Below are 19,030 nucleotides of genomic sequence, written 5' to 3'. Positions count from 1 at the left end.
GCCAATGCCGAGATGTTGTTTTCTTGAGTTCATTCCATGTGTTTATAATTTTAGTCTATTTTTCTATAGCAGAAGGCAATTTTCTTGCATTCTGATGACCTCTTAATGGTTTTTAACCTTAATACTTGCAAAACAAAATGTACTGTCATATATCTTATTTAGCTTTTGCTGGGTACCGTATCTTGATGGCTTGGAGTTCATACATAACAGCAAAAGCTCTGCTTGCAAAACTGCATCCAGAGTGTTGAAGCTTTCGTGAATCCTTGAGCAACTCTTTGAGAAATCAGCTGATATTTTTTCATGCTTCTTCTGCCCTTGTGCAGTATTGTAGACTTTGCTAGAAATTTATTAAATTTCTGGAAGCACTTTTCACATAGGAAACTTTTTTTAAAGAAAAGGAGCTGTTGAGCCTCTCTCCCATTAATTGTGACACAGGGGGGTGAGAGTGTGGTTAATGCAAGACAGAGCCTGGAAGTCGCACATTGGTCTCAGTGGAGCTTATTTCCTGGCAAATGTACTTGCTGGCTTCATATGTGAAACAGCCCTTAATTATTGAAGGCTAACTTAGTTATTGAGTAGATTGTTGATAATGGCTCCTTCATATTGTTCACTTGGCTTTGCTCTAGTCCTTTGCACTTCTCTTGCAAGGCAAGTCTCCCTGACCAATTATAGCCTCTGTGCTACAGGTGCTTCCCAACCTTCAGAAGCTTTTTGAGGGGCACAAGAGTTGCATTGGAGTAGTAGAGATAATCCAGAATCAGGGGTCCTGCCTTTGTGCAAATGGAAGTGCTTCCATTAGGGCAAAGCCTTAATAAGATACCACCTTATAGAATTGTGTTCTTATGCTTAAGCTAGTCGTGTTTATATGTCAGGGGGCTTCTGCCTTATTTTAATATACCAAGGCCTTTATCTCAGGTAAAGTTCTGACAATAATACATTGAGAAGTTTGTGTATATATGTTCAGATAGAAGAGGATGGTGTAGCTTGAACTAGTACCCATGTATTTCATGAATGATGTCTGCCTTTCATGAATGATGTCTGGTCCAATGTTAGCATTTTTTCTAGAGTGAGTTTCAAAGTTCAACAACATTCGTGCAGGCTAGGCTAGCCTGTAGTATTAAACAACCTTTCTGTTTGAAATATTCAGTGGCTGCGGCAGATTGACATTTTGTTTTACTTGAGGATAAAATGACCATACACAGTGAAGGGAAAGAGAACTGTTGAGTAGATATATAGCATCAGTAAATTAAAGTTCTGCCATCTAGGATGAATAAAAGGGAGATACTTCTTAAAATAGATATTGCTCTAGGAGACAGTGGTCCTCAGCTGTTCTTGGGAGAGATGTAGCTACATCAAAACTACATAAAGAAATGGAAGGGTAGTCAAAGACAGCAGAAGTGATAGGTCCTTGCTGATGGGACTTGGGAATCATTTAAAGACCACTTCCCAAGTTAATCCTGTAACTGAAAATAAGGACTTTATTTATGCTGTTCTTAAAATCAGGGCAATTGCAGGCCATTCTTATCAAAAGAAGCCCTTCCCTTAAGGATTTTAGACTCTTAAGGGTTGTATCCAACAAAATCCTACTCAGAGCAGACCCACTGAAACTTAATGCACCTAAATTGGTCATGTTCTTTGATTTAAATGGGTTTACTCTGAGTAGAACTAGCATGGCTACAACCCTAGAACAGGGGTAGACAATTTGGTCCCCTCCATATACCGTGGACCATGACTCCCACCAACAATGACTGTAGGTCATGCTGGCTGGATTTTACAGGAGTTTTCCAAAACATCTGCATGTTGGCTATTCCTGATCCACAGTGTCTTGTGTGAGCTCTCTGAGAACATAGGAGTATGAATGTGAGAAAATCCACAGAGGTAGCTATGTTAGTGTGATGTCAAAAAACAAGAGTGGCAGTTTAAAGACAATATATCGTGGTGACATAGCCTTTGTCAGATGCATGAAGTGATTACCTACTGTAGGTTGGTACGTGTGTGTATATATATATGTGTGTATATATATTAGTGCAGAAAGAAGTGAAACTAGCTCAAGCAAATGCAGGAGATATCTATAGGTGTATCATAGTACTATGGCCACTTTCACATTGCCGTTAATTGTGTGTGTGTGTGTCTGAACATATATAGTGCAGTCTCACCTGTGAGGGGCCACATTCTGCAATCTCAGCATCTTTATGCACAATCTGAACTTTCTCCATGTTCTTCCTCCTAAGCAATACGGCTCACCATAGCTTATAATGGCATGAGCTGCATTTTTTAACAAAAAAATAGCCTCATTGTTCACTCTCCATAGTCAAGACAATGCACGTTATTATTTGATTGCTGTCATGATCCACAACACACATGTTGGGGCATGATCCATTCCTGTGTGTGTGTGTGTGTGTGTGTGTGTAGCTGCACCAAATGGAATACTCTAAAGCAGGGCTCAGCAACAAGTTTGCTATTGAGGGCTGCATTCCCCTGGGGGTAACCTAACTATCAAGGAAGCATATGCCAGCTGTGGCCAGGACTGGGACCCTTTATAGGCAGTGCCAAGCCTAATGGTGGCCAGGTACTAGAAGCAAAATTAGGTAGGCTCACTTTTCTCTATTGGCCACCCCCTTTCTCTCCATGCCCCATGCCAACCCCTCCCCTTCCATTTTACAAGAAATTATACTGATGATTCGGTGAAATTAGACACCATGAGCAGCTCTAAGCCCTGCTCTTTGGTTGTGAAGACTTTCTCCTTTCCCTCTGCCCCTCCCCACTGCCAGTGTCCTGTCATTGGCTGGATACAAGCACTGGACAATGGGTCCACCCAGTACCTGCCATGGAAGGCCACAATATGGGCCACTCTCTTGTGTAGATCCAGTCAGCTTGCTGCCTTCCAGGGCTGTAAATGCAATCTGCTCTTCTCACGTGACCCTGAAGAAAAATGGTGTGCGATGGAAGGATGGATTGGCTCCCAAGTTTTTACATATATATTTTCTGCCCCTCCCTTTATAAAATAATAAGAGAGATTAAGACAGCTGAAGTGTGGAAGATATGCTCAAAATTGTTAAATTCCTTGGAAATAAAATTTGGTCTAAACTGAGCTTCAACAAGTCCCTGCTTTAATAGAATGCAGTCACATCAACACTATTTTGATGGGGGAACTGGGTTTATTCTGTTTGTTTTCAGTATGGTTGCATGTACTGCAGGACAGATATATTGTTTGGCAGGGGCATTTTTCCTATTCGGGTTGTCACTCCTGCCTTATATGAACTTCTCAAGCGATTCCAAATTTTGCTGGAAAAGTCTCAGTATTTTAAATTTAGAATTTCTTTTAGACTTTGCTTTAAAAAATAACAAAAATATCGAGTTGTATTTTAATTAGATTATGTAGAAAGATTCTGATTTGGAAAGGTAATCAGAGCAGCTCAGTTGATATATTGTTTGGTGCTGTGTGTATATTTTGGGTTTTAGCTAGTTGAACTAAAATTTTGATAAGGTACCTGGCAGTATTATTTAGAGGTTACTTTACTTGAATTTGTCAGGAACATTTATATATTTTGGGGGAAAAATATTTTTAATTCACATTGTTTATAGTTTTGTTTGTGTCTAAGTACTTGGAAAAAGCTTTCCAACATGTTAATGATTTTAATAGTTAATTTGGATCATTCAGATCACTTTGAATCATTTTTCTTGTCTTTAATGCTTTCCTTTTTTGAAAAGCATTAACAAAACTTTTTTTGTTATATGAAATAGTGTATTTTGCTCTTCTAGTGTCTTCACTCAGTTTTTAAGATGTGGAGCATATTCTGTATTTATAGCTAAATGCAACAAATCAGGAATAACTCTGTAGCTATTCTATTTTAATCGAGGCACATGGTGTCTTGAAATGAGCACTCTGTGGTCTTTTCCTGTTTTATCTTGTGTGTGCCAGAAACCAAACATTTGCAACTTGTTTGTCATTTTAAGTTAAACTCTTATTTCCGTATTCCTGTTCTAATGATATTTTCTCTAATAATTTTATATATGAATATCAGCAAACTTAAACAGCAAATACCACATACAAACACACACACACACACACACACACACACACACGAATCAAATAACACAGTAAGAAAATTCTCTTGCTCCTGGACCTATTGAATACAATGAGTAACCAAAATAGAATGGAACACTGTCAGCCGAATCCCACGAATGGAATCCATGTTCAGCAACAAGTTTATGCTTGCAAGCCCTTCCCTATTGGTTATGAAAGTGGTTTTTAAAACTGAGAAACACTTTGCACAGTACTCCCACTCCATGCAAACACTAGCAAATAAAAATCCGCCTGGTCATCCACTCTGATGGCGCTGAACATCACAGCACTGTCAGACATTGTACTGTAGAGCGGGAGACTGCATTCGGTGTCCCCATTTCTTCCCCCACCTCTAACATCTAATCATCTGTTTACTATTTACACAAGAATATCTCTGGAGAAGGAATACTATGTGCAGACCTGAAGGCTACTGCATGTATTATTTCAGTGGTATGTGTTCCCATCATGGTGCCTTGCACAAGCCTATTATCTATCAATAAGAGAAGTTCCTTTGCTCATGCAAAACTTCTTTCCAGCTACCAGTCATACAGTGTGCAACATTTCAGACTTTGATCTAGTTCACTGTCCAATGAAGGAGAAGCAAGCAAGCAAGCAACAATTGAATCAACCCAATTGTGCCTTATTGGATCAGGTGCATAGTTGCAATCTAGTGATTTAAAATGGATTACCTGGGGATGAGGGTTCTAGGCGTTCCACAATATTTTGCCTTTCTTCTGAGCCCATTGATGAACGTGGCCAAAACGTTTTGCGCAAAGCCCATAATGATTTGCCTCCCACCTGTATCTCTTTGTTCCTGCTTTACGTTAAACTGTTGGTCATGACCCAGGTTTGCTGGCATAGCTTAGTGCATAGCCTTGCACAATTTTTCTGAACAGTTACACGGTCTTGTCTCTAGAAAAAGCTCTCAAAATGGTAGGAATGTTAGAGAAGCTACAATGAAGTATTTTGGTTTAGTGGTATAAGTAATATGTAGAATACAATGAGATGTGTTTTTATTCTTCGCATCAGATTATTTTAAAAGTTCCATTGACGCAAAATTCATTAGGATTGCTTCAGAATTCTCTTTAACAAATGCTGTGTTTAGAAGTATTTGGGTTTGTAAAGCTACTGTAGGTTAGTTAATGTTAAAATTTTGCAGTTCTTCAGGGTCTGTGCTATACCTCTAAAGTCCACTTGGTGGCATGAAGCACATTTTTGTTTGTGCATTTCACTTAAAGAAGGATTGAATTCTACAAATGTATATAAGGCAGGAAATGGTGAAACGTTTATTTCTATATAGTGCACTAAGTTTCCATTTTTGTGTCCTTAAGTTTAATAGATTTCTTTTTCTTTATTGGTCTTAAAAAAATAGTATTTTATTTTATTTGATAAATACAGGGAACAATTCAGGCAAAGTTTCCCCACCCACCACCACCACTTTGAAGTCCCGCTGTTTTTCAGCATTGGAATTCATGGGGCTTGACTGTGCCAACTTTGGCTGGATAATTCTCAGTTGCATTGCTTCTTCTTCCACCAATGACTGTGACATAATCACAATTTATGATTCAACTTGTTTATAATGTAGCTTGTAGGTAATGAAACCACAGGTAGCCCATCTCAGGCCCGCAACTTGCTGCAAGCTGGAGGGGATCCTTGCAGGGATCATGCTGAACTGCTCTTCTTCCCTCCCACATTGTGTCACATGTCATTAGGGAAGAAGTAAGTCTCTTTCCTTTTTGCAGAAATAAACATGCTTTGTAAATTATGTGGAAGGTGTAGCCTATTTATCTTTGATATTAACATTTTAATATCAGTATTTTTGTATAAAAAGTGTATTTGGTTTCAGGGATTAATAAGAGCGCTGGGTATAGGACGTTTTATTCCCTTCTCCCTTTGTCCTAAATCTTCCTTTTATTTAAGGTATGCAAATGTTTTCTAGATAGTCAAAGCTAGTTTTCAACACATCTGATCGCCATTAACAGAACTTCAAGTCATTATGATAATGGTGCAGATTTCCAGATTAGTTGAAAAGCCTTCAAGTGTAATCTTGAATCACAAGGGAAGATGTTATATATAAATAGACCAAATCCATGTACACAATTTAGGAGAATGAACATGAACGCCACATTCTAACAGAGTTAAGTATACTCAAAAAAATATTTTAGTGGGCATAAGCACACTTCTGTCGTAGAATGTAAGCTCTGTTCGTTGTCAGATTTATCTAACGAAAAGCAAATGCAATTAAATGGTTTTCTGAATTTTCTTTGTCAATACTTTTTTTCAACTATTTCAATTGTGGAAGTTTATGTTTTATTGTTGCCTTTCATTTCTGAATAACTAAGCACTAGTTTTCAAAACCTGTCTATAAGATTCTGTTGGCATCTTGCCCACAAATGGAAAGTACAGCTGTTTGCACATGCTAAGCAGATTATTTTATCTACTTGGTCCCTTTAGTCTTAAATGAATTTTGAATTGAAGTGTATCTATAATTGTAAACAGGTAGTTACGTTTTTATTTAAAGCCACATTATAAACGTGTGGATTTCCTCCTCCCGGAATTTTAACCAAATTCTGTATTATGCATTTTTGATGGACTTTGCATTTTCCTCCTGTACATTTATTTTATGTTACTGGATTTGTAAAAACAGTTTTATTTCTCTTGTCAGATAATTTCATTGTTTATTTCTGCGCTACTGCTATGGTTAAAATAAAACTTAATTGATCTAAGCATGACGTTAGGGTTGCTTTTCTTCCTATTTTCATCTTGAACCTGACATGCCATCAAAATGGAAATAAAGTATATTGGTCTGAATAGCACTTGGAAGTAACAATGCATAGAAATACAGTCTAAGCATTCTCTCCCATGGACTATTGCTGCCAAATTTAATTTATGCTTCTTTACATGTAAGTAGCAACTTGATGATGAAAGGAAGCAACAGTCTTTCATGTGAACAGCTTTCAAATCCTTGCCTGTCTTGAAGCAACACTTCATCTTTTTCCTTTTTTTAAGTGCTCTTTTGTGCAAATCTGGTAGATCGAAAATTGCAATTTTAACTTGTGTTGAAATTTTAACTTGAAAAGCTGCACACATGCAGTAATAAACAAATACTGTGCCTGCGTGCACAGCTACAATGGTCCTCAGGCTTCTGGCACTACTTGTGGGTAGGAAAGTACTAACTGAAGGGAGGTGACAACACCACACAGTGTGAATACATCCCACCAAACACTGCCCACTAGTGTGGATGGAAAACACGGTGAAAACATAAATGTGCACATGGAAATAGTGATCCACATGCACATTAATGTCCAGGGTGGATATAGCCACCATTTCCTAAGACAGGCTGCTAGGAGAAATGGATTAAAATTGGGACTGGAAGAACAGTATGTTTCTGGCGGCAGCTGCATTAAACCTGGTTCCCTGAAAGAAGTTCTCCTTTTCTGAAAAATTCTAAGTGCAAAATAGAGAAGGGGAAGTAATGAAGATTAAAATAAGGGCACTTTTATTTTTGTCTTTCACGATGACAGATCAAAGAATATATATAAATTGTAAAACAAATTTACACAGTAGACTGATTGATACAATGCACTTTGTTTCCTTGAGAAATGAAACATATAATGGGACTTTTCTAAGAAAGTTTACCTCCTTTGTTTTATTTGTGTTTACCATTCATACAAAAAAAATGCAAAGGGGTTAAAAAACATTATTTATTTCAACTTTTATACAACCAGAGATGTGACTTCAGATCATTTAAAATAAATAAATTTGGCTATGAATCTTCGCTGTTTCCAAAGATTTAGATTTCTTTACCAGTGACTTTTTGGCCTCTTTGTTTAATTTCAGACACATGGTGGAGTTGGCAACAGTGTTTGTTCCTTTGAACAGAATTCAATACATGTTTGAACACAAAATTAAAATTTCTGTATGTAGCAGTTTCTTCACATGATATATTACGGGTAACGTGGCATTCACACCCTTCTCAGTGTGCAAAAGCATTTCACATGTTTTTGCATGGCGGCCATGTCTGTGTATTTGAAATTAGAGGAAGCTACATGGGAAAAGGTGAATGCAAACAACCACAATTTTACAGTTGCTTTGGATAAAGTCAACTGAATTACATCATTCTCTCTGATGCTGTAATACAGTACAATACAAAGAGGAGAAAGAAATAATAATAGTATTTGGGGAAGGTGTCTTAAAAAAGACACAGCGGCCTTTCACCATGATAAAAAAGAAAAGCCACCAGGTATCACTTAAAAAAAATAGTTGCCATGTACCTGTTTGTACAGGTTGAAGAGGGGACAACCAGTGCATGCAAAGTCTTGTCAAGCCTTGGATAGAGGAATTCTCTTACGTTTTTACTGTATGCATCTCTTCTGCTGTTTTCTCTCTGTTGTCAAATATATGTGCAGATAGTACATTGTTGCCAAACACTCACGTCACAAACTTTTGCACTTTTCACGGCCCTTTCACATTGTCCGCTCGTAGTCCTGCTTGCACAGTGCAGGCTGATGGCTCACAGTAACCAGGAGGGCCAGGGGGCCCCGGAGGCCCAGGAATGCCTGGCAGGCCACCTGCTCCAGGTGGGCCTCTGTCGCCATCTCGCCCATCAGTTCCATAGCTGGGTTTGCCTGGTTCTCCTGCGGAGGGAGATGCAGCACATGGATCAGGAGAGGTCAGCAGGCACGTCTATATTCAACAACCTGAGCCCAGTGTCTCATGGAATACTGCCTTTCAATACAGTACAAAACAGAAACAACTCCATCTAAAGGAGAAGACCCTAATCTGGCATTCAAGTTTCCCCTTCTTTGGTTCACAAAAGGATAAAACAATAGAATTATTCCTTAAAAGCAAACGAAACAACTATTAGAAACGTTAAAAAAAAACAACAACCAGCAATATACTGAAAACACATTGGTATTAGATATCTGGGGTATGTTTGTCTGAACAAACATAAGGAACTGCTTTATGCTGACAGTGACTTTTTTCTTGGGAAGAGATTTTTCCTAGTTCTAGTAATGCTGGGGATTTGAATGGGGAACTTATCATAGAATCATAGAGTTGGAAGAGACCACAAGGGCCATCGAGTCCAACCCCCTGCCAACTTATGTGTTCAAGGCATGTGCTATATCAAGGGGGGCATCTACTTCAACCATGTTCAATCTGATGGGCAAAGATTACGTTTTTCCCTTCCTTGGCAGAGCATGAAGGCCGAATTTCCCTCGAGCTGCCTGCTTTTGAGACTGCATAGTATTATTGGAAAGAAATCTTGCACATGGAAAACTTAATATTGTGGAAGAGGGATGAGATTGTTAAGAAATCAAGGCAACTTGAAAAGTTTTGCACATCACAAACAGAGATACTTTGAATATATTTATAGAAGTGTATGCAATTCATATAAATACAGAGTCCTTAAAAGCTGCAATCCATACTTTTAATATAACAAATTATTTGTGCCACAGTTACCTCTAGTTACCACTAGAGGGCACTTGTGTTGCATTTATAAGCAAGGGTTTCTCATTCTGCAGTGCTTCATATTGGTACAGTAATACAGCAAGCTAAATTTTAAAGAGTCCTGCAACCAAAATCAGATCTAAAGGATTTGCAAATCCTTAAGCATGTCATGTATTCTTGAAGCCAACTTGCTATTTTTAACTTAATCATTGTGTTCTCGATCCTGACCTTGTACTATTTTACCACACCCTGCAATGTTGGCAGTATTAGGTATAGAACTTGATTCTAAAATTTTATTCCGTGGCTTTCTGAGTTGCAGGCTGGCTTTTATTAATGAGTCAGTTGAGAGCTTCCCATACAGTTTTGAAGATGTAACAAACAGTGGCACAGAAGATTGTTTGAGAAGAGCTACCAGCCATAATTTGGATGCTGAGCTGCTAGTTTCAAGGGGATGCACTGCCTGCCTTGATCATGGAGATCACAGCATTACCAAAAAAGAAGGGTGAAAGGAATTGAGACATGGGGTTGGGGGGGGGCAGTTGTATGCATATCCTAGTAATTAAGCATTCACTCCCTTGCAGACAGACACCCACATTTCCAGGGTTGTTAAATATAGCATTTCATGCACAGCTGCACAAACATTTCTTGAATTTCCTAGAGCACAGGTGGTGGGGGGGAATCTGTAGCCTGCTGGGTGCCGCTGGGCTCCAACTCCCCTCATACTTGACCGCTGGCTGGGGCTGACAGGAGATGGAGTCCAACAGTATGGGGGGAGGCTGTTGGTTCCCCACCCCTATCCTAGAAGCAAAATTTGGTATTTACCTGGGAGTCCTGTTGTGCCTGGTAAGCCTTTGGGTCCTCGACCTGGGAATCCTCTCTCCCCCTTTTCACCTGTTTCACCTAAAATGTATTAATGGAACATTATGTGCAATCTGCATGAAGAAACGTTCTGCACACACAGAGACACTTAAAATCAGTGGACAGGACAAATGATCCGCAGCTCAAGCAATAACAGAGATTTAGAGAAGAGCAGATTCAGTTAAACTAAATACGTAGCTTCCCACTACTAAATCCCCCCCACAGTTAGAACTGACTGCTATCTCCACAATCACACATTACAGATCCAATTTCCAAGCAGGGACTTTGCCCTTCTATAGCTGGTTTTTTGTTCCCACTAATCTTGCCCCCACCCCACTCCCTTCGTCCCTTTCTGCATCACATCACTACACGAGAGTGGATCACATGCCTGGATGTAAAATTTGGGTTGCTAAGCATTTAAAAAAACAAACAGCTTTGAATATTATCAGGAATAGTTACACTGTAAACAGTAGGCTTCTTCTGAAATGACTAACTTGAAAGATCACCTGCACTATGCAATACTGGCAACCAGAGACCAGTTTGCCACCCTAGGGAGTTTTCTGTCTGGCGTGTTCACCTTGGTGGCAAATAAAGCGGAGGCCTCTTTGCTGTGCACCTTCTCTGAGGTCATCACAATTTATTTCTACCTCAGGTTTCCTCCTTTTCATGGCCCGATTCTGGGGAACTGCCCAGAGTTTGACATTTTGTAATAGCTATTGGCAGTAATGTTGATGGGACACCATTGTATCATATTTTGTTATAGGCATCGCAACTTGCTGCATCCTAATGTGTGCTGGCTCTGGAAACCAGATTGCTGGGAAGCTTTGCCTTCTCTCCCCTTTTATGCAGCATAATTAGCAGCTTTTAGCATTCCGTTCTTATTCATTCTGCAGAGTCATCCCCTGTTCCACCACCTTTAGATGTATGTGGGTTCTTCCAGGTGCTGATTACTGTGCCCCAAAGTAATTATTAGGTTGCCAGAGATCAAGTTATTTTCATCTAAGCTTTGTTAATTTCACTTCCTTTGTCCTCTTTCAGCCACCTCTGCTCTTGGAATGCAAAGACCAAGGCACACGGTTACTGTGCTCAAACAGATCTTTGTTCCTGTTGAGCCAGCAGCCTGAATTGTTATTTCCAGGTCCAGCTATCCCCAGTCTGGCATTCCAGTGCTCTAATCACTTTAGGAAAGTTCACAGTGGCAGGCCAAATTGAACTCGGTGCTGGTTCTAGACCGTTGGCTACCCATGAGCACAGTCCTATCCGCACTCAATAAACTATGGCTCATCATTCTACAAAGGCACTGCTGCACACCTAAAACTGGTTCTGTAGCAGTTTATTTGTCATGTCCTTTCTGCAAAGGTGAGTTGCTCTGTTCAAAATCCCTAGCCTACCTCACAAAACTACAGTAGCCAGGTTTGCCTATGGAGCAGTTTACTATCTATAACTGGGGGAAAGCAAGCAAAAAGCAGTTGAGGGTGGGGGGATGCTTTCAAGACAAGGGAAAATAAAGCATCTCACATCTATGAAATAAGTTAAATATTAAAGGTTGCTGTTACAAACCCAAAATAAAATAAAATACGGCCTTAAGCAGAAACTGCTTTATGACCAGTGATGCAATTTCTTTCATTTTTGGCATTTTGTCACCCATTTTTTGACAGGGGGTGGGGAGAGGTGGGTGCAAGTCATTCCTTGCTTTGTGGCTCAGTCAAAGGAGAACAAAGATGAGACATTAAATTAGCAGATCTCATTTAACTACAGTATTGAAAAGTGTGGTTTTCTTGCATAGTGGTCCCTCTGCAATTTGTGATTCTGAGCGAAGTTCAATATAGGGGCTAAGCCAAAGGGCTTCTCAAAACACATTTTTTTAAAGAGACTCTCCCAACAGCTTTTGCTCTATTCAGAGGTTTGCAAATGTGCCCTTTAGTGACAAAAGCCCTAGGGCTAATGGCATCACTAGAGTAGGTGATGTTCCCAGACACCATTAGATCCATAGTAACAATATGCTTAGCGGACGCGGGTGGCGCTGTGGGTAAAAGCCTCAGCACCTAGGACTTGCTGATCGAAAGGTCGGCGGTTCGAATCGCACGGCAGGGTGCGCTCCCGTTGCTCGGTCCTAGCGCCTGCCAACCTAGCAGTTCGAAAGCACCCCGGGTGCAAGTAGATAAATAGGGACCGCTTACTAGCGGGAAGGTAAACGGCGTTCCGTGTGCGGCGCTGGCTCGCCAGATGCAGCTTGTCACGCTGGCCACGTGACCCGGAAGTGTTTGCGGACAGTGCTGGCTCCCGGCCTCTAGAGTGAGATGAGCGCACAACCCTAGAGTCTGTCAAGACTGGCCTGTACGGGCAGGGGTACCTTTACCTTTACCTAACAATATGCTTAAGTGTCAAGTTAGCAGTGGGCCAGAGAATGCATGCAAACCTTGCTAAAATGCCACACTGGTGTAATCCCAACCCTGTCTAGCCTGATGTCATATTGAGGCTTAGCAAGAAGTTTCAGATGAGAAACTTTACATTCAAAGGATGAATGTGCTCTATGTTTTTAATGGGAAATGAGCACAAACAGCCGGGCCTGGCAAGAGAAGTGAAATAAAATTCTGCATAAAAGGACTGGAGAGTGTTCTGAATGCAACAATGAAAGGTGAGGAGGAGGTCTGTTTCTATCGCCAAGGCTGCAAAGCCTGTGCACACTTAACAGGGATTAAATGCCAATGAACTCAGCATTGCTCTCTTCCAGGTGAACATGCAAAGGATTATGGTGCATATAGCCTATGTGATCTCAGTTCTTTCTTTGCCACTGTGAAAAAAAGTAGTAAATAAGTATCTCCCTAGTTGGGTTATTCAGCTCAGAAACAGGAAGCTAAAACGATCATGGCTGCAGCTAGTTACACAACTATACGGCCCATTTATTTTAATGAGAATTGATGTAAGCAAGCAACATGTGTCGCAAGACCTGAGGCAATGATTGCCCTGATCTGGTTCCAGCACAAATCTGCCACAACTTCCACCTGCCTCAAACAATATCCAACTTGGCCTCTCTTGCATGATGCTCCAGCAGACCCAGGTACCCTTCTGCAGCAGGACTCTGGTGTAAATAGAGGCAATAAAGGTATAGGGTAAAGGGACCCCTGACCATTAGGTCCTGTCGTGACCGACTCTGGGGTTGCGGCGCTCATCTCACTTTATTGTCCGAGGGAGCTGGTGTACAGCTTCCAGGTCATGTGGCCAGCATGACTAAGCCGCTTATGGTGAACCAGAGCAGCACACGGAGACGCCATTTACCTTCCCGCTGGAGCGGTACCTATTTATCTACTTGCACTCTGATGTGCTTTCAAACTGCTAGGTTGGCAGGAGATAGAGGCAATACCTTCTGCCTATTTCAGTTACTCATGGGACTCCCAACTGGTTCATTAGAGGTAGTAAGTAGTACAAAGGCATCTGGTAGAATTGGACTGACCAAGAAAAAGAAGAGCAGAGAATGAAACCTCAAGAAGGGGAGTGTGCAGACAGAAGTCAGAGGGGAAACACTTACAGAAATTAAGAACACAGTGTGCTAGGGGTGCTTGCTGTGTTACATACTGAGGTCAATAATGGGAAAAAGAAGAAATTTGCTTGTACTCTTTCCTGGAACGAAAATGAGAAAGGAACAACAATTTCTGGCATCAAAGCCAGGAACATGAACAAAGCTGAATCAATATGTATCAGTTGTATGTGACGGATCCATTAATGTAGACAAACTTCCATTAAACTGCATGTAGTAATGATCACGCCACAGCAAATAGCTTCGGTGTGTTTGATATGCAATCCTAGCACTGAGCAGCCCTCTCTTATACATGTTTTCTTGTGGCTGAGTCCTGTTGACTTCAGGAAGCGATGCTCCCAGGTAAGCATGCATTGGTCTCTTACCTTTGGGGCCTTTCAGCCCAATGTCTCCAGGAGGACCCTTAAGGCCAGGCAGTCCCCGAAGCCCAAGCTGTCCTGGGAAGCCATTGTCTCCAGGTGGTCCAGGGGAACCCGGTGGCCCAGGGCGGCCTGGGAGGCCAGGAGCGCCAAACTCCGGCCTCCGAAGACTGGCAGCCAGTTGAGCCAGTTGCTCTGTTAAATGGGGGAGAAAGGAAGATGAATTACAAACTAAGTTTAATCTAATCATCTGTAGTATATCTGGATTTCTTGGTGGTTGCTTTTTTTAAAAAAAACTCATCACCCTTTTCATAAAAAGCAACATTTTCAAACCCATGTAACCATGAGGACTAGATGCCTATTGGCTTTTTTAATGAATAAATAAAGAGGTGGTTTTTACAATTCTGATGAGACCCAGTAGACTTCAAAGAAGTTTCTGATATTAGGTTTTATATTAGATGTGGCAATTCCTTGGGTTTAAATACTTCCTAAAAACTGGGAGCAGAAGATTTCCATGACAAGGCGATGGAGGGGGGCATTTAGCATGCATCTGCCACATATATGCAGGTAGGAAGGTTATGAGTGGTGAGCAGAAAGGAAACTGAATCTCTTGCATGATAATTTGTTTTAATTCCCCATCTGAAAAGTTCTGTGATAAGGTATCGGCCACACAGAGACACTGTGAAAGATGCATTTTTTAATTTATTTTTTGCTTGGGATATGGCATGATGTTTCCAGTAGTCCCCCCCCCCCCCATTTTGCTGCAAATGCAACACTTCAGCTGCTGAATCCTCAGATAGCCTTCAAATCCACCACAATTGGCCTCACATAACCTAATGTTCAAAGAACATAGAAAGCTGCCTATACCAAGTCAGAGCATTATTCCGCCTAGCTTAGCATTGTCTACACTGACCAGCAGCTGCTCAAATCTTTCCCAGCCCTACTGGAAATGCCAGGGATTGAATCTTCTTCATGCAAGACATGTGTTCTACCACTGAGCTACAGCCCTTCCCTATAGGGACATTCTAAACTTGATAAAAGGAGATGGGAACATTTATCTTCATAGCAAAGCTAAATCTGAAGTGGAAACTAATAATATACCCTGTTGGGCAGTTTTAAAAAATAGCAGTTGTGCTGAGAAGGCCTCAAATTAAATCACAGAGTGCAATAATGCCTCTTAAACTGCTGAAATACAGCAGTGCAACATCCCAGAGGACCTCGTCAGCAGCCACTGTCAGCAGGGCACAGATTTCCTCCGCCCCGACACAGACGCAATAAATTCAAAGCTACAAATATAGCAAATTATAAAACAATAATAAAATCAATGCTATTGCAATGTTTACACGCACGGATGACTGAAGGAACACAGTTCTCATTAACTGCCCATACTTTAGCATGTTTTATCCTATGTCAAAGTCTGCAATTCGGGAGCTGAGTTCTACCACAGTCTATTTGACACATCATACTTCGGACACTTACAGCCTTATTTTAAGGCTTTACAAAAGCAACTTCTTGAGCACCACAAAGTGCAACTAAATGATCTTTCTTAAACTACTGATGATCCATGTTAATTATAGCAATAGCACTGAGATGGCAGTTGTACTGGCAGGGGCTGGTGGGAGTTATCATCTGAAGGGCTTTGGGTTGGCAAAGGCTGCCTTTGATGGCTTTGCTTGTGGCCAAAATAGCCTTCATGTTAAAGAAGAAAAATGTCGTGGAGAATGCAGGAGCTTCTCCCCACCTGTCAGGGAACTGCCATCGGAGCTAGAGGCGGAGGGAAGGCTCCAGAGGGATGCCGGAGAGGGTCCCAGTAGGGAGAGGGGCAGCCCATTTGCTGGGGAAGGAAATCAGCGTAACACCAGTGGAGAAGGGGGGCAGATGAGGGAATCAGAGAGGAGGCTCCAAGACTCCTCGCCAGAGACCAGCGGAGAGAGTACAGGTCCTCCGCTGCCCACACCCTCCCTGCGCCGAAGGCTTCCGCGCAGGGAGACTAGGCGGAGACTAGGCGCCAAAGAATTTTTGTGCTGGAAGAAGTTCAAGAAACGCCCACTGACGGATTCTGCCAGCGACTGAGACAGTCACGAAGCTAGAGGCTGTTCAGACAGAAAGGGTTCAACCAGGTAACCTTGCCAGGAGTGGCAGCAACTTACGCACGAGCAACCCCTAAACCCATTACACCACCCTTGCCCTCTTTTTGACTGGGTGCTGTGCCTTCCTGTCCTGCTGCCCAGAGTCATGCCAACAGCTACATCTAAACGTTTGTTCCCTATAAAAAGTTGGCACCAATCCAATGACTCGGAACACTGTTCTTTCTGAATGGGAATCTTCAATAAGAAAAACCACCACCACCACACAAGACAACCCGCCACCCAAAAACTTCCAATGTCAGTTGTTTTCCACCCCAAATCAGCAGAGGTTCCAGCCAGCCAGCCACCAAAGCATGTGCTGCTAGGAGAAAAGCAGGCGACACACACAGTAAATGCAAGCTCTTGAGGGCCTCAAGCTGCCTCCATGAAGTTTAGTGTTTGGTTGAAAAAACTCATATTCGGAGTTCACAAACAGAAATGTGGTTTATTTACCTTGCAGAACTCTCATGCAAACCTGCTTAATGTGTGCATCGGTTGGCGCTCTGCCCTGAAACAAATAAGCATTCTGTAAACAGTGGGCAGAATTGCGTCCAGCAAAAAATTTAGATGGTCCCAGCAGATGGCAGGGATCTGCAATAGATTGCCACCTGCAGTTTTGACTGCAAGCCCATTCATAATTCTTGCAGTGACAGAAATAGCCATGCAAAAGGATATCTTACTTACAGCTGGGCCCTGGCTGCCAGGCAGGCCTGTTGCACCTTGTTGGCCTTGCAAACCACGAGGTCCAGGGGGCCCACGTAATCCTTCTATCCCGGGCAAACCACGACTTCCTTCAGGCCCGCGTGACCCAGGTTCACCAGGATTCCCAACCTAAAGATGGCAGGAAGTGAACAGATTTCTTTCTTTTTTGCAGAGTGAGCTGCTCTTCCACATTGTTCCAGGTATCTCAATACAGCAGTAAACTGCTGCATGTACTTCCTTAGGCTCCCACAGCATTCATAGTGGGAAAGTAGGAGTTGACGTTTGCAGATTTGTACTTTATGGAATGATGGCATGGTGCTTGGGAAGGCTGCTCAGTAAAATGAAGATGGTTACCGGTATATATCTTTCTTTTCTTTTTTTTAACATGGCTGCCATGGCACCCTGACATTCTGAACAAGGTCCCCTGCTAGATTTGGCAATTTCAACTGAAGAGGAAAGACTTAACAAGCCTTATGTGGGACCGTGGTTTTGAGTTTGTCTTTATTTTTGGTGGCGGAGCCTGATCTCTTTTAGAGGAGGACCATTTTTATGCAGTGCAGTAAATAAACACATAGGGAAGAGTCTGCTGCATAGCAAGTGGCATTTGCTTTCTCTTTTCCCCACAGGCACCTCCACTGTGATACATTACTTAAGCAATATGAATCCCTGAAGCAATTCTAAACTTTTGCCTTTGCACAAATCCTATGAATATATTAAATATTTAAAAAAACAGCTTAACTACCAAGGAGGCCATAAACTACAAGTGCTTTTAAGATCTCTCCCCCCCCCCATTTTTGTATTCTATAAATATAACTGCAGAGCAAATAAATATTAGATAAGCTAGAAATTGGTAACACAAGTGTTTGCAAACGGCTGCCTCTAAACCACTGCAGGGGAAAACTAATCGCAACTACTTCTCTTCTCAGACAAACAGAAAACTATGGCGCCAATGTTACTAGTTGCAGAACTTTTCATCCCTGGGATGATAAGAAAAGTGGTAAGGATCTTGCAATGATCTATTGGGTGGATATGGAAACTGAAGAAGTTGGGGGTGAACTTTAATTTGCAAGATTTCAGTGCACCCTATATATTCTCCAATCAATGCATTCCAAACTTTACATAAGACCCCCATTAGCATAGTGTGGGCTAGCAGACTCCTTTTTATAGTATTCTGTATTACTTCACTGAGGAATCACTGAGACAGTGGGATAATCACGCAATCATTTTGAAATAAAACCTATTTAAAAGTAAGCACGTTTATGTCCAAGGTCCACACAGCCCACCAATAGCCAAAGCTGCATCTTTTCAGATAGCAACAGAGATTCTGGGCAAGCTGCCCTGTGACCATAGGTGCATCGTTAACTGACATCACCCAGGTGCTTCACTCCTCCCTTTGGGTAGGTAAGCAAGTCAGGATGTCTCCAGTTCAGTACTGTTTGTGATTTAAGTCTGAACCAGAAAATGGCTTCCAAACAAGGCAGGTTATTGGGACATCATTAAGATATCCCTGGCTTGTCCGGAAGACATTAAATAGGATTTCTCAGTTCAGATGTAACACTATGGTTAACTGAAGACTTCCTTGTTTTGCAGCTTATGTGGAAGGAGAAGCAAAGTGGCTGCATTAAGTGCACAGGGTTCACCTTTGTGGCATGGCTTAGGAAACCAAGGTAGGATTGTTCGAACATGGCCTCTGCCAATCTTTGTCTCAGCATGGACGAAAGCTATGGAATTACTTCTGGTAAAAGGAGGGGGGATTTAGATACTAAGCAGCCAAATTCTACATCCAGACTGAATGTCTTTTTTCTATGTGAGATGCATAGAAGATATTCAACTCTGGATTATGACCTGTATAAAAATTTAAGTTCACAAGGATTGCTCTACTCAACCACTGGGAAGTTCCGCACTGACTCATTCATTTGCCCCTCTTCGC

At 41.6% G+C, this 19,030-nt stretch overlaps 1 protein-coding gene and 1 long non-coding RNA gene across 7 annotated transcripts in view; both read right to left on the bottom strand.

The window, feature by feature from the left end:
- Positions 1-7,756: 7,756 nt before the first annotated feature.
- Positions 7,757-19,030, bottom strand: part of COL9A1 (collagen type IX alpha 1 chain) — a 97,625-nt gene continuing 86,351 nt past the window's right edge. For all 6 annotated transcript variants that reach the window (XM_082218285.1, XM_082218286.1, XM_082218288.1 and 3 more), the window contains 5 exons: positions 17,083-17,229; positions 16,852-16,906; positions 14,279-14,467; positions 10,340-10,417; positions 7,757-8,703 (listed from right to left, as the gene is read on the bottom strand). In XM_082218285.1, the coding sequence (XP_082074411.1) occupies positions 8,522-8,703; positions 10,340-10,417; positions 14,279-14,467; positions 16,852-16,906; positions 17,083-17,229 (651 nt within the window). In that variant the 3' untranslated portion in view covers positions 7,757-8,521. The remainder of the gene's footprint in view (positions 8,704-10,339; positions 10,418-14,278; positions 14,468-16,851; positions 16,907-17,082; positions 17,230-19,030) is intronic.
- LOC309529972 lies at positions 14,568-16,842 on the bottom strand. Its single transcript, XR_014218570.1, has 2 exons — positions 16,454-16,842; positions 14,568-16,013 (listed from the first exon to the last, which is right to left on the bottom strand). It is a non-coding gene; the product is annotated as an uncharacterized lncRNA (long non-coding RNA).

The sequence above is a fragment of the Podarcis vaucheri genome (genome assembly GCF_965113315.1).
Source record: "Podarcis vaucheri genome assembly, chromosome: 3".
NCBI classification, from domain to species: domain Eukaryota; kingdom Metazoa; phylum Chordata; class Lepidosauria; order Squamata; family Lacertidae; genus Podarcis; species Podarcis vaucheri.
The sequence above is the reverse complement of the archived record's forward strand: the minus strand, read 5'-3'. Positions and strand labels throughout refer to the sequence as shown.